The sequence below is a fragment of the Delphinus delphis genome, chromosome 17 (genome assembly GCF_949987515.2).
Source record: "Delphinus delphis chromosome 17, mDelDel1.2, whole genome shotgun sequence".
NCBI lineage: Eukaryota > Metazoa > Chordata > Mammalia > Artiodactyla > Delphinidae > Delphinus > Delphinus delphis.
In genome coordinates this window covers 42,837,646-42,865,345 of record NC_082699.1, presented here as the reverse complement: position 1 = coordinate 42,865,345, position 27,700 = coordinate 42,837,646, and the positions used below count along the sequence as shown (strand labels likewise).

General features: G+C 41.5%; 1 protein-coding gene across 1 annotated transcript in view; it reads left to right on the top strand.

Annotated features, from left to right (window-relative positions):
- Positions 1 to 2,926, top strand: part of STK3 (serine/threonine kinase 3) — a 314,477-nt gene extending 311,551 nt beyond the window's left edge. The window contains exon 11 of the mRNA XM_059994967.1: positions 1,564 to 2,926. Within this exon, the coding sequence (XP_059850950.1) occupies positions 1,564 to 1,722 (159 nt within the window). The 3' untranslated portion in view covers positions 1,723 to 2,926. The remainder of the gene's footprint in view (positions 1 to 1,563) is intronic.
- The last annotated feature ends 24,774 nt before the right edge of the window (positions 2,927 to 27,700 follow it).

The following is a 27,700-nucleotide window of genomic DNA, read 5'->3' as shown; positions in this document are numbered from 1 at the left end:
CCTTATTAGTTCTTCCTCCTCAGCACAGCAGGGCCTCCTCCCAGGGCCCTGCTCACTTCCCTGAGGTATCCCCTTTTCCAAGGACCAGCGCAGTCCCTGCTCCCTAAAGGGAATCATGTCTCCATTACATTTATAGCAAGCCTCCTCTCTTTTTTGTTGGGAATCTGCTTTTAAAAAAAACAAAAAACAATGGATGCTTTTCCCAGGAAAATGTACACATGAACATGCAGAATTTTTCACATGAGAAGCTTGGTCCCAGATTTGAGTTAAGAACCTGTCACTATAATCTGTACCACATACAATAGGGCTTAATTGTATAGGGTCTGGCATAAGTCCCTAAATATTTATAGTTGCTAATCTTACCCTTCAAGCTAATTTGTAAGTTTCTAAGGCAAGGAAATAGTTTAGTACTTCTATGCTTCCCTTACAATACCTACCAAGATGCTGAGTAAGAGCAAATAGTGGATCATTTCGCTTTAACAGAATTTTTAAAAATCACCTGTCTGCCACTGCCATTGCTTTAATAGTTTCTGAAGGAGACAGAGTGTTTGATTTTTTTAAATGTTAATAAGATAAAAAGCCCAAGTATTAGGTTATATATTTCAGGGCATCCTATAGGCCCTGAGGCAATATCCCTAAAATGTTTCTCAGGAGATTATCCATATCTTGCTGTTTTGACATGTAAATAAATACAGTAAAGCTCAGGATGCCACAGATCCTGTTATGTAGAACAGATTTTATCCCCCATTCACACAGGACATGAGGCCCCTCTTCTGTTGTTACACAGAAAACCAGTAAAGGATGTGCCAGTGTTGCCCCCAGAAGCTAGCATAATCAAACTAAATCATTATAGTCAAACTGTATCATTTAGTCAAATCATATCATTACTGTCAAACTATAACATATACAGTGAACATGTGACAGGTATTTCATTTTCAAATTGGCCAAGCCCATGTCAGAACTTACACAGCACTGTTTGTATCAGACTCGGGATATTTTGAATCAGAAATTTAAAAACGCTGTCTTACCAAAATGCTTGGGGTAAAAGTATTCTAGATAATTTAATTTTCTGGTTAACCAAGTGCTTAAAATTTAAGCATTTGGTAAAATGCTGAATAGAATGGTTAATTTAACCTGTATTCAATCTTGTCACATTCTTGGGTGATCTCTGCAAGTGTTTTTGATTATCGCAGCTCTCCATAGATGACAAGAGTGTGAGAGAGTAGAGTGAATATATCCGGAACATATCCTTAAAGTCTGTTTGTTGACGATGGTGGATTTGTCTTTCTGCCTTTTTTAAAACAGATACATTTTATTAGCTTATTTTTCTCATTTGTTTTTTCCTAAAAGCAGAGTTTTTTATTGTTTCGTTGCAGATTACTTGAGGTTCTTGCAAGATGTGGCTTCTTGGTTCTTGAGGGAAGGAATTCCTGTTTTAATTGTTGAGCCATATTTCAAAGATGACGTAAAGAGTTGAAATATTCATGCTAAAACTCATTAGACTTTAACCTATTGTAGATAATTTTACTATTTTAATATCTTCTTTTTATTTTCTATATCCAGTTAAAAAATCTAAGTTTAGAAGAACTACAGATGCGGTTAAAAGCGCTGGACCCCATGATGGAACGAGAAATAGAAGAGCTTCGTCAAAGATACACTGCGAAAAGACAACCCATTCTGGATGCAATGGATGCGAAGAAAAGAAGGCAGCAAAACTTTTGAGTCTAATTTCTTTTCTGTTTGTTTCTATGACTATTCTGGAGACCAAGAAACCACTAAGAATTGAAGGAATATTATGATTTTTTTTTTAATCTCTAAGATCTGTGCTCTATGACCAGGCAACAGTCAAAAACTGATGATGGTACAAACCCAGGTAAATCCCCAAAAGACAGAACTTAATACTCTTTCCACTGTGTTTTCATTCTTAAATGATGGACACAGCAGAAATGCATTCTTCTCTGCATCTGTCAGCTGCATACTGGCACTAAAACTGTGTTGTAAAATGAAGGCTGTGTTTAGAAACCTTGAAAATCCAAAGCTATTGTTTAATTGTACAGCACCGAAGGGCTTTATGTTACAATATTCTTTATTCTCTTTTAGTAGCCTATTTATTGTATCCCTTTAGGTAAATTTATTTATTTATGCTATTTCACTTTGTTTTGTTTTTTAAGGACAAGATCAGGATAGCTTTCGTGAAGGTAGGGACATATTAATAGATGATAATGTACAACCAAATTATACCGTAAGCAGGGAGCTATGGGGTTACTTACATTCCTTGATTTCCAGGATAGTTTTCCAATAGAAGCAAAGCAATAATAGCAATAGTACACAAATGGGCCAGACATTTTTTATACTGAAGCAACAATTCCATTTTTACCTTCTGAAATTTTAATTTTTTTATTTTTGATGTTTGGTACAAATAGGACTATATATATTTAGGTCATACAGAGCTATAATGTTTAAAACCAAAGAAATCAGCGGAACCCTTGCACAAAAAAGTATGGTAAATATTTTTAAAGAAATAAATCCTTAAGACAAATGTAATTGTTAATATTGTTTCATGTGTAGGTCTGATAGCTAAACTGTATCAGATTGTAATAAGCTAATCAGATTTATTTCTGTGAGTATGTGCTCAACTGTTACAGACTCTTGTTGATTTCACTTATTTCCTGGGAATTGGTAAACGTCATGTGCCTGAGGATAACAAATTAGCAAAAACATTTGTACTGAACTGTGCAAGCCTTGGGGACTGAAAAAAAAAGATTAAAACCATTAAAAAGAAACTCATTTCTAAGCTGAATGATCATTTGCAGGATTGAACTGGGACCAGTCATTTCCTAAACTACATATGGCCATCTTGACAGCATTTGTTCTTTTGTGTGTTTAATTACTATGTTTAAATCATAAAGACAAATAAATGTTACTGTGCCACCCAACACATTTCATCTCTATCTTTTTTTAAAACTGATGACCTGGATTCTGTCTTTTCCAGGCAAGGAAGGTATATTAGTCAGGACAGGCTAGATTATACAGTGGTAAAAACTCTGAACCTTCAGTGACTTAACATAACCCAGGTTATTTGTCACTCATGTGCCCTGCTCCTGTCCTTCACACCCAGGGACCCTGCTGACAGAGCCTCCACCATCTGCAACGTTGGTGGTCGCCACAGCAAGGGAAGGAGCCCTGATGAGTCTCACATTAGCTCCAGCCAGCCAGTGACAGAAGGTGTGTCATCTCTGGAAACTTCTATTCCTTTTTAAAATGGCATTTGTGCCCCAGGTAATGCCTGGAGTAACATTTGTCCTTGCCGTGTTAAGTCCTTACAAATAGTAAATTGTGTAATTGGATACAAATTATAAGATAGTTATAAAATAGTGGTAAATATTGAAGATTTTATAAGGACTATTAAAAATGAAAACTGAATTTACAGTATATGCTTCAGCCACATCTGTTTGGGAAAATCAGATGAGTCAATCAACTCAAACACCCCATCCTTTTTTTTCTTTTCTTAATTGTTTTTCTTTTCAGTAAACTGCCTAATACCTCGCCTAATTTGATGGAAACAAATGACTGACTTGTTATTAGCCAAGTAAAGCCACCTACATGAAATGACAAGAAATCTATGAAGGTGATTTCTCTCTAGTTTGCTAAGCTAGAAAATTTATGCAAATTAATTCAATGGGGCCTGTTAACTACTCTTACTAATAAAGTCTCAACAAGAGTCCTCCTTTTAATAATAAGTATCCCATGTTCCAATCGTATTGTAACTTTTATGTGAATAGACTTTATATACTGTTGTTATATTTGTCTTTTTAAATATATGTATACTAACGTATGTATATGTTTATGTAACTCTCTTAATATGTATATTTAAGAGAGTTGCAAACAATGGGCGTTGTTTTACTTTAGAGCCTTAGGAAGCTCCAGAACATTTCAGGATAACCTGCCTTAAAATTTTCCTATCTTCTCACTCTCTGCCCACCACCAATCAAAAAAGGGAATTTAAAATTTAGAAGAACCAAAAGCCATTAAAGAAACTTTCAAGTCTAGGTCAGCCTTGATTAATCATTATTCTTAGGAAAGAGTTTTCTATTTATTTTAATAAGTTTAAGAAGAAGCCTCTTATTATTTTAACCTTGGTTGCTGAGAACATTCCAAAAGTAGGTAAGTGTACTTTCTGCACACACACCACCACCCCCACCCCCCACCCCCATCCTTTAATAGATACGGTATTGTAAATGTAATTGAAGCTAATGAGTAAGGATTTCATCTTGCTGAAAAGCCAGCATCATTGTATATGTTGGCCTGTGGATGAGAAAACTTTTTCTTTGATTTAATGAACTTAGATGACTCATTTCTACAGACTTAGAATACACTTAGCTTATTTTAGCATAAATAGTTTTATGTTCAAAATATGAGCTAATTTGGCCAATATAAATTGGACAAGAAAATGTATTTATTTAAATGGTTTTCAAAATAATAACACCTATTACTTGGGACACTTATTATGTGTGTCAGATACTATGCTAAACAACCTTACATGTATTACTTACATGCTTTTGAATTTCTTTCTTCTGCTTATTTATTGAATCACATCCCCAAGGTTTAAAATCACTCTCTACTCACTAAAGAATATGTAGCTTGTCTAGCGGAAATTATATAATATATTAATAAGATGTTTTTAACTTAGTCACAGGAAATCTCTTCAAATTACTGACACATTAGCATTCAATAGGAATGCTATTTTTGTTTCATATCCTGTATTTTAAAGGTTAATGATTAAAGTAAATTCTGAAAGTACTAATTATAAAACATTCTAAATAAAACTTTTTTTTTGCGGTACGCGGGCCTCTCACTGTTGTGGCCTCTCCCGTTGCGGAGCACAGGCTCCGGACGCGCAGGCTCAGCGGCCGTGGCTCACGGGCCCAGCCGCTCCGCGGCACGTGGGATCATCCCGGACGGGGGCACGAACCCGTGTCCCCTGCATTGGCAGGCAGACTCTCAACCACTGCGCCACCAGGGAAACCCTAAATAAAACTTTTTAAAAAATAATTGGAATTGCATTACATTACTAAATTTATTAAGTACAGGCATTTAATTAGATATTGCATCAAAATGCTATCTTGGAATACTAGATTTTTTTTTTTTCTTTTTTGTGGTCCCAAAGCCCAGGAATCTGGAGCCTAACGAGAGAGCTACTTGTCTTTGCTGTCTGAGCAGTCTGATAGGATCTATACCCAGGGACGTTTGGATAGTCCCATGCACTGAATAGTGGCTTATCCTCCAAGGAGTCAATCAGCTTCGCCCTGTTCCACATCCATACAAAACACCTTCAACCTCAGCCAACCACTTCCCTGAGTCATAAAAAGACCCCAAGAGAGAAAAAAAAATGACCAACTCAATTCTTCCACCAATCTTGGAAAAACAGCTCCAAGTCCATTTTCTTCTCACGCCAGACCGTAGCATTAGCCAGACTCCCTACCACTATTCTTTTTTTCACTTGATTAAGTTCCCTAAATTAAAATTCTGATTTGCTGGGTCACTCTTAAGTTCACAGAATTTTGCCTACCAAGTTAAGAATGAACTCTGCCTCCTGCCATTCAAGACCTACAACATGTCCCAACCTACACGACCTCATCTTGCCTTACTGATTTCTTTGAGGCCTTTCTTCCACCAAACCAAACTGCTTCCAAACTATTATAATTATTTGATCTCCCTTATTACTGGATTGTAAGGTACCTGAAACCAAGAACTTAGTGTTTATCCATCTTGTTTCCCCACAGTGCTTCCCAGGATATTAGATGTGCTTGGTAGTAAATAAAGTTTCATTGACTGCAATTAGCTCAAATAACAAAATTGTCATCATTAATCATATAGGCTAATTCCTTTCCTTACATCCAGGTAATCATAGTAAAGAGAACAATAATATCAACCCGTTTTTGAGCATCTATTAAGCCATGAACTTGATATATTATCTCAAACCTTCACAAGAAGGTACATAGTCTTTTTCTCAGAAAAGACAGGATTGGAGAGATTAAATGAGGTCATAACGCTAGTCAGTGCCAGCATGAGTTTTAAACTCCCGTCTGTCTCCAAAATCTTTGCTTTTCCCACTAGACCACATTGCCTAATAAACACAGCAGGTCTGGCTTTAGAATTGCTGGAGAGGGTTGCTAAGCCTGCCTGCTGATCTATCTTGTAAGGACAGGACCTTGTTAGCTGAGTTGAACCTTTTCTCCATTTCATTGGAAACTACATTTTCCGAAACGGCACCCTTTCTACGTGTAGGGGAAAAAAGCAGGGTGCGTATACTTAAGTTTCCAAGATGACTTATACAAAAAGATTTTTTTCCTTCATTGGAATATATCTGGAGTTTGTGCGCCTTAAAAGCTGTTTTGTAAACTAAAACATATCATATTCTCTCCCTTACCAAAGTCTGTCTCTGGTAATGAGAACTTTAGAGAAACATTAATCAGCATAGTGGAAGGTGGAAGGCCTCAGAAGCTAAATTATCTGGGTTCAAGTCCCAGCTCCTCCTTTATACTTTTGTTGCCCTGGGCAAGAATAACCATTCAACCAATCTGTGTTTCAATTTCTTCATCTGTAATAATGCAGCAACTGTGAAAATCAAATGTTCTAGTACATGTAAAATATTTAACAAAGTTCCTAGCATATGGCATGTAGATATTAGCTTAAGAAATAAACTTTTAACCCTTTCCAGTTTATACATTGTTTTTAAAAGAATAAAGAAAAGGGCTCTGTTCTTCATTGATAAACAAGTTTATTGTAACTTCTAAAGTGCATTAGAGTCTTCTAGTACCCAGATGCGTCTTCCATCAAGGGTCTGGCCTGCTCTCAGGTAGTGATTTGCACTGAGAAAAATCATATTCAGTCTTTTAAGTATTTCCTTTCTACCTAGAGCAAAGTAAGTAGGTTAAGCTAAACTCCTCACACCCCCACCCCTTAAGACTATCCTTTCTATTTTAGGGATACTAAGGCCAACATCTATGGCCCCATTTGTGAAGAACCATCAGGAAAATTTCAAATTTATGCTTCTAAAGTTTTGCTTCAGTAACGTTTTAGCATTCTGGTCCTTAAAAATATGAATCATGTAATTGACTCGGTTTCCCAATTTGCTTTGGTCCCAGGAAGTTCAAAATCAAATTTAGAGTTAATAATTGTATAGGATTCTACAATCTACATGCTTACATTTCCCTGATCTTATAAAAACTAAAAAAGATTTTTTTTTAAGGAAAAGAAAAGAGATACCTGGAGGTATGAGTCCTTCCACTATACTTAGAAGGATCTGGTTCCCTATCATGTGTTATTTTTATGTCTTCTCATAGGGTTTGTGTGCGTGTCAAATATGGTGATATGTGTCAAGGGGATTTGCTGGTCAGGCCCTTGGCCTAGAACCCTGATGGAATCTTTCACATGTGAGTATCACCACCTGAGGAGAAAGGAATCTCTAGGGTATGAGGTTCCTGGGTTCTGAGATAACCACTGTGCTTCCTCTGGGGGGGAGCCAAGAGAGAGAATACCACATGCCCTTGGCCCTCATGCCTCCTGTCCTCAGCAACCTGTTCAAATCATATTTACAAAAAACTGAGACTGACCCGGCAAGCACCGTGCCTTCCAAACCCTGGGTCGGCAGCAGATCAGAATCCCTAAAAAAGCTTATCTCTCTCTCAGTATTTTCCCATTTGTGTGGTTCTATCCATAAGCCACTACATAGTCTCAATGAAGAAAAAAAGAAGTAGAAGAGAGCAAAGGGAAATAGGGTTTTTTTAGCGTGATAGAAACGACAGTTGTAACCAAACATTACAAAATAGTGTCATGCCCTACATTTCCACAATAGAAAAACAAGTATTCCATTTTATGAGAAAGCACTGAAAGCTAATGAGTTCTACAATGTTTCTAGTAGAAAATTCAGTGCCTGCCTGGGTTTAAACCAAGCAACTAGTTGTCTTTTAAATTTTTACAGAATTTTTCCAGGGTGAACTATAACTAGTTGAGTGGAAGCTAAATAAAACCTGATACTAAAGCTCTCAGCTTTTAAAATATTCTCTTTCTAATGTTCCAGTGTATACAGACCATGCTGGATGGGGGCAGTTCTGCAGCTGTGCATTTTTTTCAGCCTTTCCATTTACCCATGACACGTTTCTTTCCTATTGAAAAAGAAAATATTCTTAGCAAAAATTTTCAAATGAGAAGACATAATAGCATTTGGAACCAAAAAGCCTTTGATGTTAAAAAACAAGATGTACTGAGGAATCTGAAATGTAGAACTGTTTCATTATTAATGCGTCAATGTGCAGATTCATGAGTTCATTCTCTGTTGAACTTTCATAAAGTTTATAAGAAGTTTTTTCTAAAAGCACACCAGCTGATAACCATAAATCAGTTTCCATGCTTCGAATGTGGTCTTTGAAAATTATGCCTGATGTGAATGGACTAATGAACCTGGGCCTTAAGTTTCAACAAGACTTTTCGGTTTTGAGGATATGTTAGTTGCTTTAACAAGTGAGTAGTGATTTGGGGTATGATTCAGAATTTGAATGTGGTAGGCAATCACAGAAGTCCAAACAACGTTTTTAAAGTTCATAAGGCAAAATTGTTTCACACGAATATGATGAGTTACTAGTTTTTTATGCTTGTTCAATGACTCCTGATGTCTTACCAGTTCCCCTGACATTTATCCAAAGCAATGATAGTAAATATATATAATATATACAGATATACACAATATTAGTCTATGGTAACCATATCTAACTTGGCTGAAAGGAAGCAACACCTTTTTCTGGCAGAAAAGACCTATCCCTACTCTGTCCAATTTGAAGCAAATTCATTTCTTTAGTTCTTCAGGTTATTGTAAAAAGACATGAAAGCTTATCTCATCTGCAGGTTGGAACTCCTCAAAGGTATCTTTGACGCTATGCCACTGACTTGCCGCGTGACCTTGGGTGAGTCATTTAACTTCCCCGTAAGTCTCATCTTCTTTATCAGAGAAGGCAGCCTCAGAGGGTTGTGAATGTGACAATGAATGTGACACACATGTGACACATGTGTGTCACAAATGAATGTGACACACATGTGAAGCCCTTAGCACGCTGCCTCACACCTAGGGAGCACAGGCAACTAGCACTTTCTTTAACTCACCAACAAACATCTATTGAACACCAGCTCCGTGCCAGCTTCCGTGCCAGGTGTGGAAACACAGGCGACCTGGCTCCTGCCCGTGAGCTGGTGCTTGTCCCTGGTACAGGGCAGAGATACCAGAGTGCCGTACGTGTGATAAGAAATATAAAAACAAAGCCCTGTGGAGTAGGACGAGGAATGCTTCACTGAAGGGATATTCGAACTAGGCCTTGAGGCTTGGGAAGGCGGGAGAGAAAAAAGGGCACTGTGGCGAGGGCAGAGCAGATGGAAAGGCAGAGAGACGAGAAAGAATATTTGGTATACCTTCCAGAGTCAACAGAGTCAAAGAAAGTTTGTGACGCTTTTTTTTTTTTTTTTTTTTTTGCGGTACGCGGGCCTCTCACTGCTGTGGCCTCTCCCGTTGCGGAGCACAGGCTCCGGACGCGCAGGCTCAGCAGCCATGGTTCACGGGCCCCCGCGGCATGTGGGATCCTCACGGACCAGGGCACGAGCCCGCGTCCCCTGCATCGGCAGGCGGACTCTCAACCACTGCGCCACCAGGGAAGCCCTTTTTTTTTTTTTTAACATCTCTATTGGAGTATAATTGCTTTACAATGGTGTGTTTCTGCTGTATAACAAAGTGAATCAGCTATACATAAACTTATATCCCCATATCTCCTCCCTCTTGCGTCTCCCTCCCGGGATCATTTGTCTTGCTTGCTCTCTCTGTCCTGCAATTTAAGAGGTCATGTGGTCTGTTTTGGTTTGGGTTTTGTTTTCCCAAATCACTGTATCTTATCTAGATTAATTAATTCCAAGTAATATCTGACCTATTTCCTGGTACCTGTGTCTCCCAGTCACACTCAGCTATACTCATTTCTATTATTTGATAGTATCTAGAAGAAATGATTTCTGCAGAGCCTTGCTAAGGTTGGATGTTGGGACAAAGAGGCCAGAGAAAGTGGGTAGAGGGTTAACAGCAGCATCTAAAGAAATAGGCTTCCCTGCAAATGACCCAATTTCATTCCTTTTTATGGCTGAGTAATATTCCATTGTATGTATGTACCACATCTTCTTTATCCATTCATCTATCATTGGACATTAAAAAAAAAGTCTTAAACTCAGTTCCTCAAATCAGCTCACTATTTGCCTTGACTGAAACATTTGTCTTCTTTTTGTCAGCAGCATTCTTCTCAAGACCTTTGTCATTTTCCACTTTTATTTAAGCCAATTTACAAAGGAGGGGGTATAAAGCATAACAAGGTAGCATAAATTAAAAACAAGTTAGAAAAGATAAAACAAAGGGAAAACGAAAGTAGGGAAGCAATCTGGAGCCATGAATCATATTAATAGAAAGACTGCTTACTGTGAATTTGGTCCAAAGCTTCCTAGAAGCCAAAGTGAAGAAGGAAACCAGAAACAGTTTACGTTATCTAACAACACTGTCCAAAATGGTGGCCACTAGCGCTTGAAATGTGGATAGCCAAATTGAGATGAACTGTGAGTATAAAATACACGTATTACAAAGACTTAGTACAAAATAAAATGTAGACTATCTCATTAACAATTTTTAATATTTATTACATATTGAAATAATATTTTGGATATGTTGGGTTAAAATATCTTATTTAAATTAATTTTACCTGTTTCTCTTCACTTTTTAAAAATATATAACTGCTAGAAAATTTAAAATTACATATGTGGCTCACATGTGGTTCACATTATGAATCTATTGGACAGTGCTGGTCTGTAAGATAAAAGCTTTCATTAACTGATGAATGGATAAAGTGTGTTGTATCCATACCAGGGATACACCTGGTTATGGTTCAGCAAGAAAAAGGAATGAAATAATGGGCACAGGGGGTTTTCGTGGGGGTGATGTAAAGGTTCTAAAATTTGGGGTAATGATTGCATAACTCTGTGACTATATTAAAAACTAATGAATTATAAGCTTTTTAAAAATGAATGTGTTATATTTAGTTATGTTATAATCATAAAATAAAAGTTTTTGAAATTCAGGGAAGAAAAAAGACAAATGCATACTCTATCGCTCAGAAGAAACGCAATCATTCTTAGTACCTAGATAAGAAGTATCTCTCTAAGGGGACCATTGGAAAGCACACATTAATATTCAATTTGATATCAGTATTCATTATCAATATTCTCAGAGTAAACAGAGGGTTGACTTTTGCAGGTCTGTGCGGTGTTTTCAATATTTGTCAATGGCATCACACACACTCAATTCAGTAAACACCTACATGCTAATGGCTCCCGAATCCCTTCCTTCAGCCCAGACTTCTCCTTATAAACCCCACACCCAGGAAGTCTTAATGCCACACGCGTACCTCAAGTTCAGCATGCCCAAACACTGTTGCTCCTGCATTTTCTGTCCAGTTGGTGCTACATCTGCCGTCCAGTCGCCGGTGCTAGAAGCCTGGGAGTCCTTGAATCACCACTGTCTTCCACCCCACACCACCCTCTGCCGATTCAGCCTTCCAAACGGTTCTCAAATCTGTGTCCTCATCTCCATTTTCTCTCCGCGGCTGCCCCTCAGTCTTCTGTCATTTGCTGCCCAGACGATTGCAGAGGCCCCTGAACTGGTCTCTGCTCCAGGTTTATTCCCCTCAAGTCACCGGCCCCCCATCTGCTGGCACCATCAATCCAGAATGCAATGGAGTTCCATCACCCATGGGATAGCGTTCATTAAAGCAAACATGTCCTCTAAGACCAGAGACCTGCCTCCCTCTCCCTTCCCAGCTCTGAATACTCCTTCAAGTGACCTATGGCTGCTGCCCACCCCTCCTGAAATTGAAGTGGCCAACTCCTGCTCATCCTGGCAACTCTGCTTAGGGATAGCACCTCCGGGTGCCCACATACATATCGCGATCACCACACTTTCCAGATGGTATTGCAGCAGCCACTGCTTCTGTATCTCCCACCAACTAAGCTCCCTGAGGGCCAGTTCTGTGCCCATGTTTTCCTCATCTCTGTAACACCAGCACAGGCCCCAGCATAGTGATGCTTAGTATATGCTTGTTGAATAAGGGATAAGCCACAGGTAACAGAAATGTGATTTAAATTTGAGATCTAAGCAAATGGCTAAGAAATCGTAGAAGCCCAGTTTTTAGGTGCTAAATATCCTTGCTCGTCTCCATGAGAACATGGGTTATGTCTGTTTTGCTCATCACAGTGTCTCCAATTTGTATTCAGTATTTGTATTCAGTATTTGTATTCAGTATTTGTATTCAGTATTTGTATTCAGTATTTGCTGGACAGGTGGATGGGAAGATAAGCAACTGAATGAACAAAGATGCAGGCAGAGAAATGAACTGAAAACAAACTGCTTTCATGAGAATAGGCCTGACATTCACAGATTTATATCTGTGTCATCTCCCAAACCTGAGTCAGTACTCGGTATTCAATATTTCGGAACCTGGGGAAGCACTGATTTTTCCCTTGAGCAAATAATTATCTGATCGGATGTGAGAATTTAGGTGACAAATACCGCTGAATTCCCTGCACTCAACTATACTATAAGGCCTGAAAGAATACACCCCAGTTTCTAAAGGGGGAGACGTGAACTTCTTTATTGTCCTTATGTAGTGAAAATGGTCACATCTCTGGAGTTCTAGATGCTCTGATTCATACAAACAGACTGAAGCAAATCACATCTGCTTTACAAAAATATGAAAAACAGAACAGAGTCTTTCTGTTTTTTTTGGTTTTTTGTCCCAATAATTCTGTTGTCAGTGGTATAAAAATCTGTATGGAAAGCAAAGGATGTCTGTGCTTTTCAGAAGAGTCTCAGGGCTTCCTGGATCATGAGGAACCAACCACAGTATGAAAAAGTGCTTTAGAAAATAAAACATTCGGTCGATGTGTTGAGAAAATAAAAATGTACTTGTAAGCAGTAAAGCTCGAGCAATACTATATATTTTGCTACCAGTTTATTTTTATTGTATAAACTTGCTATATGTGTGATTAATATGCAAAATCAAGCATTGATGACAGACCACTACCACCACACAAAGGTAGTGAAGAAGATATTATCTGTACTGCTCCTAAAATGCAAACCTGAAGGGTGAGTTGAATGGTAAGAAATTCTCAATCAGCTTAACAACACATTCAAGTATAGGAGCCAGACATTCTGCTTTGTCCTTATTCCCACTCTTTCACCCAAACCCTGATGAAAAAGTGGAGGGCCTTAAGTAAAGCACCTTTCTTGGTGGTTTGATCTACCATTTCTGGAAACATCATCAGTGCTAACATTTACTCAGAAAACATTCAGGGAAACTGGGTTCTAGACACTTATGATATTCAGATGACTGGAACACAGTCCACACTGCAACTAGAAACATACCTGCAATCTCAGAGCTGAAATGAAAGCTAACAGAGGAACGTATTAGGGGCTTCAGGAGCTTGGAGAACTGGCAAGGGGTGGGGGGTTCTGTGCTAGTTTAGGGAAAGGGGCTGAATTTTCACAGAGGATTGGCAGTGGAGAGGAGAGGGCAAATCCAAGAACTATTTGGGAGATTGAACCATTGGGGGTGGACTAAATTGATCCAGGGGATAAAAAATAGTGAGAGGGTCAAAGAGAGCACTGAGGACCCCAGGTTGGGTCACCCCAAAACAGTGATACAGTTCATTTGGTTAGGAATGGATTTGAAGGGTAGGAAAATGAGATCAGATTTGGACATGAGGAATTTTTGAAGCCTATGAGATACCCAGGAGGAGGCATCCTGAAGGCAGTTGGAAGCATGACCCTGGGGCTGCATGAGAGAGGTTGGCCTGGAGATGAAGACTTCTATTGTCAGGTAGAAGAGTGGACAAAACGAACTCTGAAGATTGTGCCAAGTGAGGAGGCAAAGGGGGAGGACTAGGGATAAAACCCTGGGGCAGGCAGGGCAAGAGGAACATCCAGCAGGTTTTATAGTAAGCAAGGAGGCATGAGGGGGAACTGGGCATCTAGAGAGGAGGAACTTCAAGGAGGACGTTCCCCATCACTTGTTGTAGCACATAGTAGATGCTTAAGAAATGTGTGGTGAACAAATAAATGTGGTCAGTAACTACTGAGTTTACACCTGACTCTAAAGCAAACCTTTATGTTTGTGTTCACTTATACTACAGTGGTTACAACAGTTGGCTTTGGAGCCAGATAGAAGTGGGCTGGAGCCCAGCTCTGCCACTTTCCAGTTGGGTGGCCTTGGACAAGGTACCCAGTCCTCAAATGAAGAAAATATGACTCACCTTGCTAATTGATCATTAGTGGAGTATGGCTAAATAAACAGATACAAGCATACGGGGGATACTAGGAGCAGCTACCAAGAATGAGACTGATTTTTATGAACTGACATGAAAAAAATTCTCTGAGTGATATTGAGGCATTACCAGAATGGAGCAATTTACAAAATCACTCTTCAATTCTCCAGGTACAAAGATCTGTATATAAATTAACAGGAAGTTCTGGAGGATATATACCAAAGCAATAATAGCAGTTACTCTAAGGAGGGGACTGAGGTTGGAGGGTCATGTGGGTTTTGAGTTCTCCCTATATGGTTTGATGTTTTAATGACAAATTTATTCAACTAATACTTGTATAGTTACAAATAAATTCACTTAAAAAATTTTTTTTAATTATCTATCCTATAGCGTTGTAGTGAAGACTAATATGAGACAATGACTATAAATCTCATTGCCTGGCACAAAGGATGCTCTTGTTATACTGTACCTGGTAAGGATTCCTAAAAAAGACAATGGGAACAAACATTCCTGAGTACGGACTCTGCACCCTGCACCATCTTTAAAAGACCCTCTTGACACACTATTTTTTTGGAGGTTGGAGACTAGATGGCAGAGTAGAAGGACTTGAGCGCACCCCTTCTCATGAAAATGCCAAAATCACAACTAACTGCTCAACAACCATTGACAAAAAAGACTGGAACCTACGAAAAAGGATACTCTACACCCAAAGACAAATAAGAAGTCACAATGAGATGGTAGGAGGCGTGAATTCACGATATAATCAAATCCCATACTCGCCAGGTGGGCAACCCAAACTGGAAAATAATTATGTCACATAGGTTCTCCCATAGGAGTGAGAGTTCTGAACCCCACATCAGGCTCCCCAGTCTGGGCATCTGGCATTGGGAGGGGGAGCCTCCAGAGCATTTGGCTTTGAAGCCAGTGGGGCTTGATCACAGGAACTTCACAGGACTGGGGGAAACAGAAACTCCACTCTTGGAGGGCACACACAAGCTCTCATGTGCACCGAGACCCAGGGAAAAAGCAGTGACTCCATAGAGGCCTGGGTCAGACCTACCTGCTGGTCTTGGAGGGTCTCCTGGGGAGTCAGGTAGTGGCTGTGGCTCACTGTGGGGACAAGGACACTGGTGGCAGAGGTAACAGGGAGTTCTCATTGGCATGTGAGCTCTCCTCACGGCCACAATTTTGTCACCAAGACCTGGCCCCACCCAACAGCCCTTAGGCTCCAATGGTGAGATGCCTCAGGCCAAACAATGAACAGGGTGGGAACACAGTCCCACATTCTGCAGACAGGCTGCTTAAAGTCTCCCTGAGCCCACAGCCACCTCTAAACAAACACTTGACACAGCTATGCGCACCAGAGGGACAAGACCCAGCTCCACCCAACAGTGGGTAAACACCAGTCCCTCCCACCAGGAAGCCTGCACGAGCCTCTGAGACCAGTCTCACCCACCAGGGGGCAGACACCAGAAGCAAGAGAAACTACAATCCTGCAGACTGTGGAATGGAGATCGCAAACAGAGAAAGTTGGACAAAATGAGACAGCAGAGGAATATATTCCAGATGAAGGAACAAGATGAAACTCCAGAAGAACAACTAAGTGAAGTGGAGATAGGCAATATACCCAGAAAAGAATTCAGAGTAATGATAGAAAAGATGATCCAAGATCTCGGAAAAATAATGAAGGCACAAACTGAGAAGATACAAGAAATGTTTAATAAAGAGCTAGAAGATATAAAGAACAAACAAACAAACAGAGGTGAACAATATAATAACTGAAATGAAAACTACACTAGAAGGAATGAATAGCAGAATAAATGAGGCAGAAGAATGAATAAGTGAGCTGGAAGACAGAGTGGTGGAAACCACTGCTGCAGAACAGAATAAAGAAGAATGAAAAGAAATGAGTACAGTTTCAGAGACCTCTGGGACAACATTAAATACACCAACATTCATATTATAGGGGTCCCAGAAGGAGAGAGAAAGGGCCTGAGAAAATATTTGAAGAGATAATAGCTGAAAACTTTCCTAACATGGGAAAGGAAACAGTCACCAAGTCCAGGAAGCACAGGGAGTCCCATAAAAGATAAACCCAAGGAGGAACACACCAAGACACAATCAAATTGACAAAAATTAAAGACAGAGAAAATATTAAAAGCAACAAGGGAAAAGCAACAAATAACGTACAAGGGAATCCCCATAAGGTTATCAGCTGATTTTTCAGCAGAAACTCTACAGGCCAGAAAGGAGTGGAATGATGTATTTGAAGTGATGAAAGGGAAAACCCTACAACCAAGAATACTCTACCCAGCAAGGCTCTTGCTCAGATTCAACAGAAAAGTCAAAGGCTTCATAGACAAGCAAAAGCTAAGAGCATTCAGCACCACCAAACCAGCTTTACAAGAAATGCTAAAGGGTCTTCTCTAGGAGGAAAAGAAAAGGCCACAACGAGAAACAAGAAACTTACATTTGGGAAAGTGCACCAGTAAAGGCAAACATACAGCAAAGGTAGGAAACCATCCACACAAAAATATGATATCAAAACCAGCAATTGTGAGAAGAGGACAGTACAAATGCAGGATATTGGAAATGCATTTGAAATTAAAACAATCTTATATATATAGAGAGAGAGAAACTGTGACATCAAAACCTTATGGGAACCACAAACCAAAAATCTACAATAGACACACACACACACACAAAAGAAAGCAATTCAAACACACCACTCAAGACAGTCATCAAATCACAAGAGAAGAGAACAAAAGAAGAAGAGAAGAAAAAAGACCTACCAAAAAAAATCCAAAACAATTAACAAAATGGCAATAAGAACATACATATCGGTAAATGGATTAAATGCTCCAAACAAAAGACATAGACTGGCTGAATGGATACAAAAACAGGACCCATATATATGCTGTCTACAAGAAACCCACTTCAGATCTAGGGACACATACAGACTAAAAGTGAGGGGATGGAAAAAGGTATTCCACACAAATGGAAATCCAAGGAAAGCTTCAGTAGCAATACTCATATCAGACAAAATAGACTTTAAAATAAAGACTGTTACAAGAGAAAAAGAAGAGCACTACATAACAATCAAGGGATCAACCCAAGAAGAGGATATAACAATTGTAAATATATATGCACACAACATAGGAGCACCTCAATATATAAGGCAAATGCTAACAGCAATAAAAAGAGAAATCAACAGTAACACAATAATAGTAGGGGAGTTTAACACCCCACTTCCATCAACAAATAGATCATCCAGACAGAAAATCAATAAGGAAACACAGGTCTTAAATGACACATTAGAACAGATGGGCTTAATTGATATTTAGAGAGTATTCCATCCTAAAGCACCAGAATACACATTCTTTTCAAGTGAACATGAAACATTCTCCAGGCTAGATCACATGCTGGGCCATAAAGCAAGCCTCAGTAAATCTAAGAAAATTCAAATCATATCAAACATCTTTTCCAACCACAACGCTATGAGATTAGAAAAAAACTACAAGAAAAAAACTGTAAAAAACACAAACACGTGGGGGCTAAACAATATGCTACTAAACAACCAATGGATCACTGAAGAAACCAAAGAGAAAATTCAAAAATATCTAGAGACAAATGACAATGAAAACATGATGATCCAAAACCTATGGGATGTAGCAAAAGCAGTTTTAAGGGGGAAGTTTATAGCAATACAATCTTACCTCAGGAAACAAGAAAGATCTCAAATAAACAAACTGACCTTACCCCTAAAGCAACTAGAGAAAGAAGAACAAATAAAACCCAAAGTTAGTAGAAAGAAAGAAATCATAAATATCAGAGCAGAAATAAATGAAATAGAGATGAAGAAAACAATAGAAAAGATCAATGAAACTAAAAGCTGGTTCTCTGAAAAGATAAACAAAATTGATAAACCTTTATCCAGATTCATCAAGGAAAACAGGAAGAGGGCTCAAATCAATAAAATTAGAAATGAAAAAATAGAAGTTAGAACTGACACTGCAGAAATATAAAGGATCATAAGAGATTACTACGAGCAACTCTATGCCAATAAAATGGACAACCTAGAAGAAATGGACAAATTCCTAGTAAGGTACAATCTCTCAAGACTGAACCAGGAAGAAATAGAAAATATGAACAGACCAATCACAAGTACTGAAATTGAACTGTGATTAAAAAATTCCCAATGAACAGAAGTCTAGGACGAGATGACTTCACAGGCAAATTCTATCAAACATTTAGAGACGAGTTAACACCTACCCTTCTGAAACTATTTCAAAAAATTGCAGAGGAAGGAACACTCCCAAACTCGTTCTATGAAGCCATCATCACCCTGATACCAAAACCAGACAAAGATATCACACAAAGAAAAGAAAATTGCAGGCCAGTATCACTGATGAACATAGACATAAAAGTCCTCAACAAACTACTAGAAAACTGACTGCAATACATTAAAAGGATCATACACCATGATCAAGTGGGATTTATTCCAGGGATGCAAGTATTTTTCAATATCTGCAAATCAATTAGTGTGACACACCACATTAACAAACTGAAGAATAAAAACCATATGATCATCTCAATAGATGCAGAAAAAGCTTTTGATAAAATTCAACACCGAATTATGATAAAAACTCTCCAGAAAGTGGGCATAGAGGTAAACTACCTCAACATGATAAAGCCCATACACCACAAATCCACAGCAAACATCATTCTCGATGGTGAAAAACTGAAAGAATTTCCTGTAAGATCAGGAACAAGACAAGGTTGTCCACTCTTGCCACTATTATTCAACATAGTTTTGGAAGTCCTAGCCATGGCAATTAGAGAAGAAAAAGAAATAAAAGGAATACAAATTGGAAAAGAAGAAGTAAAACTGTTACTGTTTGCAGATGACATGATACTATACATAGAAAATCCTAAAGATGCTACCAGAAAACTACTAGAGCTCATCAATGAATCTGGTAAAAGTGCAGGATACAAAATTAATAGACAGAAACCTGTTGTATTTCTACACACTAACAATGAAAGTTCAGAAAGAGAAATTAAGGAAATAATCCCATTTACCATCACATCAAAAAGAATAAAATACCTAGGAATAAACATACCTAAGGAGGCAAAAGACCTGTACTCCAAAAACTATGAGACACTGGTGAAAGAAATCGAAGATGACACAAACAGATAGAAAGATATACCATGCTCTTGGATTAGGAGAATCAATATTATCAAACTGACTATAGTACCCAAAGCAATCTACAGAGTCAGTGCAATCCCTATCAAATTACCAATGGCATTTTTCACAGATCTAGAACAAAAAATCTTAATCTCTGTATTGAAACACAAAAGATCCCTAATAGCCAAAGCAATCTTGAGAAGGAAAAACGGAGCTGGAGGAATCAGACTCCCTGACTTCAGACTATCTGTAAAGCTACAGTAATCAAAAGAGTATGGTACTGGCACAAGGACAGACTTAGAGATCAATGGAACAGAACAGAAAGCCCAGAAATAAACCCACACACCTATGGTCAATTAATCTCTGACAAAGGAGGCAAGAATATAAAATGGGGGAAAGATAGTGTCTTCAATAAGTGGTGCTGAGAAAACTGGACATTTAAACGTAAAAGAATTAAATTAGAACATTCTCTAACACCATACACAAAATAAACTCAAAATGGATTAAAGAATTAATGGAAGACCAGATACGATAAAACTCTTAGAGGAAAACATAGGCAGGACAGTCTTTGATATAAATCGCAGGAATATCTTTTTGGATCCACCTCCTAGAGCGATGCAAATAAAAACAAAAATAAACAAATGGGACCTAATTAAACTTAAAAGCTTTTGTACAGCAAAGGAAGCCATAAACAAAATGAAAAGACAACCCACAGAATAGGAGAAAATATTTACAAACAATGTGTCTGATAAAGGATTAATTGCCAAAATATACAAACAGCTCATGCAGCTCAATATCAAAAAACAAAACAAAAAAACAACCCAATTAAAAAAATGGGCAGAAGATCTAAATAGACATTTTTCCAAAGAAGACATACAGATGGCCAAAAAACACATGAAAAGATGCTCAACATCACTAATTATTAGAAAAATGCAAATCAAAAGTACAATGAGGTATCACTTCACACCAGTCAGAATGGCCATAATCAAAAAGTCTACGAACAATAAATGCTGGAGAGGGTGTGGTGAAAAGGGAACCCTTCTACACTGTTGGTGGGAATGTAAATTGTTACGGCCACTATGGAGAACAGTATGGAGGTTCCTTTAAAAACTAAAAATAGAGCTACCATATGGTCCTGCAATCCCACAACTGTCTGACTCCAAAGCCCTCAATCTTAAAGACATTCACAAATTTCGTCTGTGGCAATGGGAAGGCATGCTGGGGGCAAGCAAGAAAGTAGAGATGTCAGTTCAAATTCTGTTGCAGTGGTTCAGGTGAGAGATCCTGGTGGCATGACAGCAGAGGAGATGGCCAGAAAAAGGTAGATATAGGCATCTTTAGGAATAAACAAGACTTACTGATGGGTTGACTTGCTGAAGGGTTTTGGCTTGAGCAACCAAGGGAATAATGGTGCCATTTTCTGAAACAGGAGGTTAGAGAAGAAACCCACTGGAGGGCAGGGAGAATCAAGGATCCTGTTTTGGCCTTGTTAGGATTTGATGCCTATTAGCCATGCAGGTGGAGCTTCCACATATGGACATGCAGAGCTTCTATAAATGCATGTGGATCTCAATGGTGAAGGTGGGATGGGAGATATAAGCATAGAATTAAAAAAAAAAATAGACCCTCTCTACAAGGTATGTGGCCTTGGGCTGCTTAGTTATTTAACTCCTCTCTGCTTTAGTATCCTAATCTACAAAATGAAAATAATATTAGAACCTATTTTATAAGGTTGTTGGGAAAATTAAATGCATGAATACATGTCAAGTTCTCGGAACAATGTTTAGTGAGTGCTAGCTATTAACATCATAAACGTCACCCTGATCCTTATATTTTAGCTGAGAAGACAAGTAAATGATCAAAAGATGTTACTTAAACAAGTTCTCACAGCTAGGAAATGTCTGACCTAGAATTTTAACACAGATTGATGTAGGTTTTTTCCACTGAACCCTGGGGGGCGTGTCCCTCCTCCTCCCCTCCCCACATGCATGTGTGATAAAACTGAATATGGACCAGGGGCGGGGGTATGGGTAGAAGGGGGAATGGGGAGTTATTGCTTAGTGGATTCAGAGTTTTTGTTTTGCAAGATGAAAAAAGTTCTGGAGATGGACAGTGGTGATGGTTGCAAAACAATGTGAATGTGCTTAATGCCACTGAGCTGTACGCCTGAAAGTGAGCCAGGAGGGAAGGGGCACAACGTTTAAAAGAATGACACAGCCATTCTGGATATGACGAAAACTGGTTAGAACCAGTTAGGCCCAAGATGGCAGAAGGTTTGACTTCCTGCAGACGTTGGGCCTCATTGCAATACGTTAGCATGTGCTAAACGACACACCCACAGGTGCCAAGAGAGTTCAGAGGCCAACAGTAAAAGGCCAAACAGTCGGCGGTGCCCCAATTCCTAGAAACTTCCCCAATTCCTGCCCCTTCCCGAAATAGTTGGAATAATCCTCCCACTCATTAGCCTATTTAATTACCCAGCCCATAAAAACTAACCACCCCATGTTTCTCGCCTTTTGCAACAGACCGCAGTCTGTCTGTGGAATGTGCATCTCTCTCAATAAATCTACTTCTTACCTATCACTTTGCCTCTTGCTTAATGCCTTCTGCTCTGAGACACAAAGAAACTGAGCTCATTAAATCCTGAGACCAGGATGTGAGATTCTAATTAAAAGACAGTGGGTTCAAGTCGCATCTGAGGTGCAACTGGGTTCGAGTCCCAATCTAATCTGAGTTGTGCGGCTTCAACATGGTAAATTTTATGTTACACATATTTTACACAATATTAATTAATTCATTCAACTGAATATGGAATCAATCTGCCTTTAAGACTGCCAGCCTAGGATCTTGGCAGAAGCGGAGAGCCCCACATTTGCTCAGGGCTCTCAGAGCCTCCTGGCCACGGCCTCCCACGTGCAGATCTGGATTCCTCCGCAGGACCCCACCATCCATCCATCTCTGCGTGGATGCTGAAGCAGCCTCCTGTCCTATCCCCTCAGCCCTCTTAGTTCTGTCGGGGCCCATGGAGAGGGTGTGATGCTGGCTGCATCTGTACCTCCTGGGTCCTGCCTCCCAGGAACCTGGGCACATGTTCTTCACTCTGACGCCCCTCCTCGTGCTGTAAGTCTTAGCTCAGACATCATCTCTTTTCTGAAGCCAGAGAGGCGCCTTGCAGTACCCAACATCTCACGGTGTGCGGGCAAACAAGTTCCCCTCGGAAGTTCCACTTCCAGTACCGGGACACACCCCACCAGCTTCATCAGCGTTCCAGCCGGTGAGCGGCAGGGCCCAGACAGTGCGCAGGCGCGTTTTGCTTAGCTAGCCATAAGGGAGAGACAGCTAAACGAAGGGCTCAGGTTCAGTTTTTGGTTTGTGCTGGAGGATCAGCAGTGAAACAGTGTCAAGACCGTTCCTCTGACCAGTAAGTACAAAGCGATCCATCCCCACCGCTGGCACATCCGGTGCTCTCTGCTCTCAAGCCTGGCAGTGCGGGTGGTGTCAGTGCTACCACAGAGGAATGAGGTGCCTGTGCGTGGGTCCACGTGGACATTATTCCCCTGCAGACTGCGTCACGCATTAGTCATTCTCCGATGGGAATGTCTTGGCAGCCCTTCCTGGGTTCTGGAGCTCATTTAGAAACGCACATCTCAGGGAGGCTGTCCCTTCCAACCTTGACGGTGGTACTGCCTGACCAGCACGTCACAGGTCTCCAGCCTGGGAGGCTTCGCTAAGGATGGCCGCACAATGAAACCCCTTTACGAAGGCCTCCAAGCCCTCAGTTCAGTTATGCAGCAGCTCAGTTAGACTCCCCGGGGACCTGCTATTTATCCAGCATCACTCCCAGTGAGAAGGCCTGAACCCCATAGTTCAGCTGGCCCCCTTCCCTGGCTTCATTTATGATTTGTTAGCACTTACTCCGTGCCAGACACTGTGTTGAGCACTGCAGACAAATATCCCCGCCCTCTGAGCTCCCCATGAGTGGGGTGACAGACATCGCCCAATAAATAAAAGTGACAAATCCCAATAAGAGCTCAGATGGAAAAGTACTGAATGCTGTGAGACAGAAGGCAGAGACACCGGGGGGTAGAAAGGTCTCATTTAAATTGGGGCGGGTGCAGAGAAAGGCTCTCTATGGAAGTAACATCTAGTGGGAGCCCTGGAGCGCAGCTGTTGCCACCTCTTTTCTCTTAAAGGGTAAGACTGCCCCCTGTCATTTCACCCCCCCCCCATTCACAGAGGCACAAACACACCCACATACATACACACAGGCACATGGACGCACAGACACACACACGAATTCACAGAGACCCACGTGTGCACATAGACAGACATGCACACACACACACACACATGTGTACTCCCCTCTCTGCTGCTGAGGGGCCATGTGAGGTACCTTTTCACCTGATGGCACATGTGACAGTATTGGGGACCGGGGGCACATGGAGAAGTTATAGCCATACCACTCAGCACAGGGCTTGCCAAGGAGCTTGGCTCCCAGCGAAACGATGGCTCTCAGTCGATTTAATTCTGATTCTTGGTACCCCTCCTGGCAATTTTTGCTGAGGCCGGCTCTCCAGTCTTTCTGGACATGTGACATCTGCACATTGCAGTTTCCAGGCGTCAAGCCCATCCCTGAAATCTCAGCACAAATGAGGCCCTGAACATCAGGACTCAGAGCGTCCCCCATGGGCGGGGGGAGCACAGGTAAAGGTGAGGGGCGGTGGGATAGTTTGGTTCGACTGGAATTTTACTTTTTATCTTTTTAACATGAGAGTGCTTTTTAAAAGATGGGGAGACTACTGAATCATCAGGGAGCTCATGTGTTAAAATTGGCAAATTACATAGTAATGTATTTAAACGCCTCAACTCTGGGCTCCTAGGTTCCACGGTAGGGTGAAGGGCAGAGTGGAAGATAGCAGCTTCACCTGCTGTAGAGAAAGAACCCAGAATGACTTCTGGGGTTCCACTGGTTCCCAGCAGCACCTCATTCCAAAAGCAGTCCTCAAATCTCAAACCTGGGAGAGGCATAAGTAAAGCTTATGGGAAAACAATGGGAAAGCCCGGGGACACCCTTGGTTTTGTGCGTTGTGGTTTCCCTCCTCTCCTCCCACGTGTTGCACAAAAAAAAAAAAACCTGCAGGCTGCAACCCGTGACGGTGACCTTTGTAATAACTGACCCTGAACGCGGTGGGTTACAATTCAACTGTGCCCAGCAGAGCTGGCCCTGGCAGACCCAGAAAATTTGCCAGAAAGATCGATACAAAGCTGACAGATCCGAAGTGACTCATGCCAGCTCTCCTCTTAGGAAATGGTTAGACGGGTGCCTGACTGATAACACCTCAGTTCTTTTCATAGTAGGTCTGAAAATAGCTCAGAAGCCTTTAAATGTCCGGAGATGTAGGTGATGGCGAAAAGAGTTTTGAGTGGAGACCTCCTCACCGCCCAGGAACCCCAGTTCTGTTTCTACCATATTCCCCCAGCGTGCCTGCCTCACGCCGTATCCCTGCACGTCAGGGACGACTCTGCGCTGGACACACCCACCAGCGTCTTTGGGAGACCAATATTCTAGGACTCAGGATTGGCCATCCCTGGACAGGTGGGGAGACTGGTCGTCCAACACGCAGGCCCCTCGTGCTGTCAACTTTTGTGTCCCTTGTTGCAAATCTCTTATGTCTCTATCACCTGCCCCTGGTTGCCCCATTGAAAGGCAGCTCCTTCCTCAATGGGCCCTTTTCTCTGTCTAGAGCCTTAATGGGCCCGTGCAGATTTTTCACCTCCTCGGCTGTGACCCTTTATATGTCTGGTGCTTATTTTGAACATAAGCACGAGCGGTAGCCAAAGAAGTCCCAGTAGGTCTAAGATACAGGAAGGGGAAAGATGAGCCTGGTAGGGGGTTGCAGAAAAGGATGGATTGGAGGGGGATGGGCATGAGTCTGTTGGAAATTAACAAAACATGAGTTAACAAGGACTGAAGTGGGGTGGGAGCCTTTAGAACGTATACCAAGGGCCCAATGTGTGAGATCCTGTGAAGAAAGCATTGATAAAACCTGTTGTCCTAGTGGGTCTGGGAATGACAGAGGGACAATGAGAGGACTGTAAGGGGTACCCCTGAGACCCTGAGCTGGTGTTTCTCCACGTGGGGTCTGAAAACCACTTGCATCAAAATCAGCTGGGAGCTTAGGAGTACAAATTCCTGGGGCCCACTCCTAAGGGTTTGATTTTGTAGACGGAGCGATGCCCAGGTATCTACAGCATTAAAAGCTCCCCGGGTGATTCCAATGCACAATAAAGTGGCTGTAAAGTCTACACTGCTGAAGGGCTGGGAGCAATACCAGAGGAGTATCGCCCTCACCTCTAACATCGTGCTTGGCGATTAGTCAGCTGTCAAGAAGTGTTTTGCTATGGTGAGTGAATAACTAAATCAACGGAGAGGATTCACAGATGACTGAAATCGCAATGTGAGTGGCCCAGAGCACGGAGGGTCCATCGACAGACGTGAAGGAGAAGGCAGGAGGAAGAGGAAGCTCGGGGTGACTACATGGGGATACACATGGTGACTTCCAAACACACACAGGTAACGTGCATGGGGGCTGGAAGTCAGGCAAGTTGACACGTGGGTCGTCTGCACACTAGTTGAGGCTACGGCTTACAGAACAGCAATCTGGGGGACAGGCATGATGAAGATCCAGTGGGGAAATGAGAGAGAGAGGCAGAGCCCAGAGAGCCAGCAATGCAGGGTCCAAAAATCAGAGAGGAGGGAGGGCAAAGGACTGAGAGGTTGGTCTATGGAGTCAAAGACTCTGGGGGAGCTGACGAGGGGCCGTGGCTTAGCGATTAGGAAAGCACCTGGCGGTCTTCAAGAGAGCAGTTTGGAAAGAGTGATAGGCACAGAAGCCGAGCACAGAGATAAAATAAGGAAGCGGATGAGGAGGAAAGCTGAGGTCATTAGTAGCGTTTACCCTCTGGGGTTTTCTCAGGCGAAAGGAAAGAGATAGGATGCCAGCTATAATGAGCCGGCAGAGAAAGGCAAGGCCTTGGAACTCATCATCCCTGTGGCTGCCCCTCGGACGCTGGTCTTCCGCAGGGAGCTTTTCTTTCTTCTGTTTCTCTCGGTGCACTTCCTGGGTAATCTCACCCATGGCCTCAACTTCCATCTCTCAGCTAAGGAGTCCCGTCCCAGGCTTTCCTCTGCCCTCTGCACACCTCCATCTGTGTGTCACCCAGGCAACACGACTCAACCTCGGGATGGACCCAAGTATTCCCTGCCTCTCTTGGTGGTACCGTCATCCACCCATCCGCCCAGAAGCCACCGCAGCCCTCCATCTCTCTTCCCCACATCCAGTGGTTGGCGGAGTCCTGTGGGGTTGACCTCCTTGGCAATCCACTCTGCCCCTTCCTCTCCAGCTCCCTCCCTTCTTAGCTGGCAGTGACCTCAAGTAGGTCTCCTGGCCCCTCCCAAGCCTCCAAGCTGCTGCCAGAGTCCCATTCCGACAGGATTAACTGGTCAGGGTGCCCCAACCCAGTGACAAAAGAATGACACCCAGGGTCTTTTGGTGGCTTTGCTGTGGACTGTTTTTGCACCACACTGATTCACATGTGTCTCACACATGCTGGCCCGGGGGCAGGTCCCTGTGTGTGGCAGTTTCCTCCCTTTCCCTTCCCTCCATCTCTCTGTTCCAGACCCCTACCACCACCTCTGTCTGGCCGACGTCTGGTCCTCTTTCTGTTTGTAACCCAGAAGTCCCATCTTCAAGAGGAAATATTTGTGCCTCCTTTCCTTGTGTCCTCAATGCCCTCTTCATGCAAAAGGCTTTTAGTAGTTGTCGGTATCTCTATTCCACCAGACCGTGAACCCCTTTAGTGGGAAGGGGAGGGGAGGTGCCGGGGGGCGGGTGGGAGTTGACTCCAGCTATAGTTACCCCCCAGGAGGCCACCGTTGGGCTCAGAGCATGTTATGTTGACTGGAAACAAAATGAATTCAATGGAAGGCCTGAAAGAACTGTGTTAAACATAGCTTCTTGTCTCCCTAACTGATGGCTCTCTCCCTTCTTTCTTCTCTGCCTTTTCTTTTATTCACTCTCTCCTTCTGTACCTTCATTTGTTTTTCCTTTTCCCTGG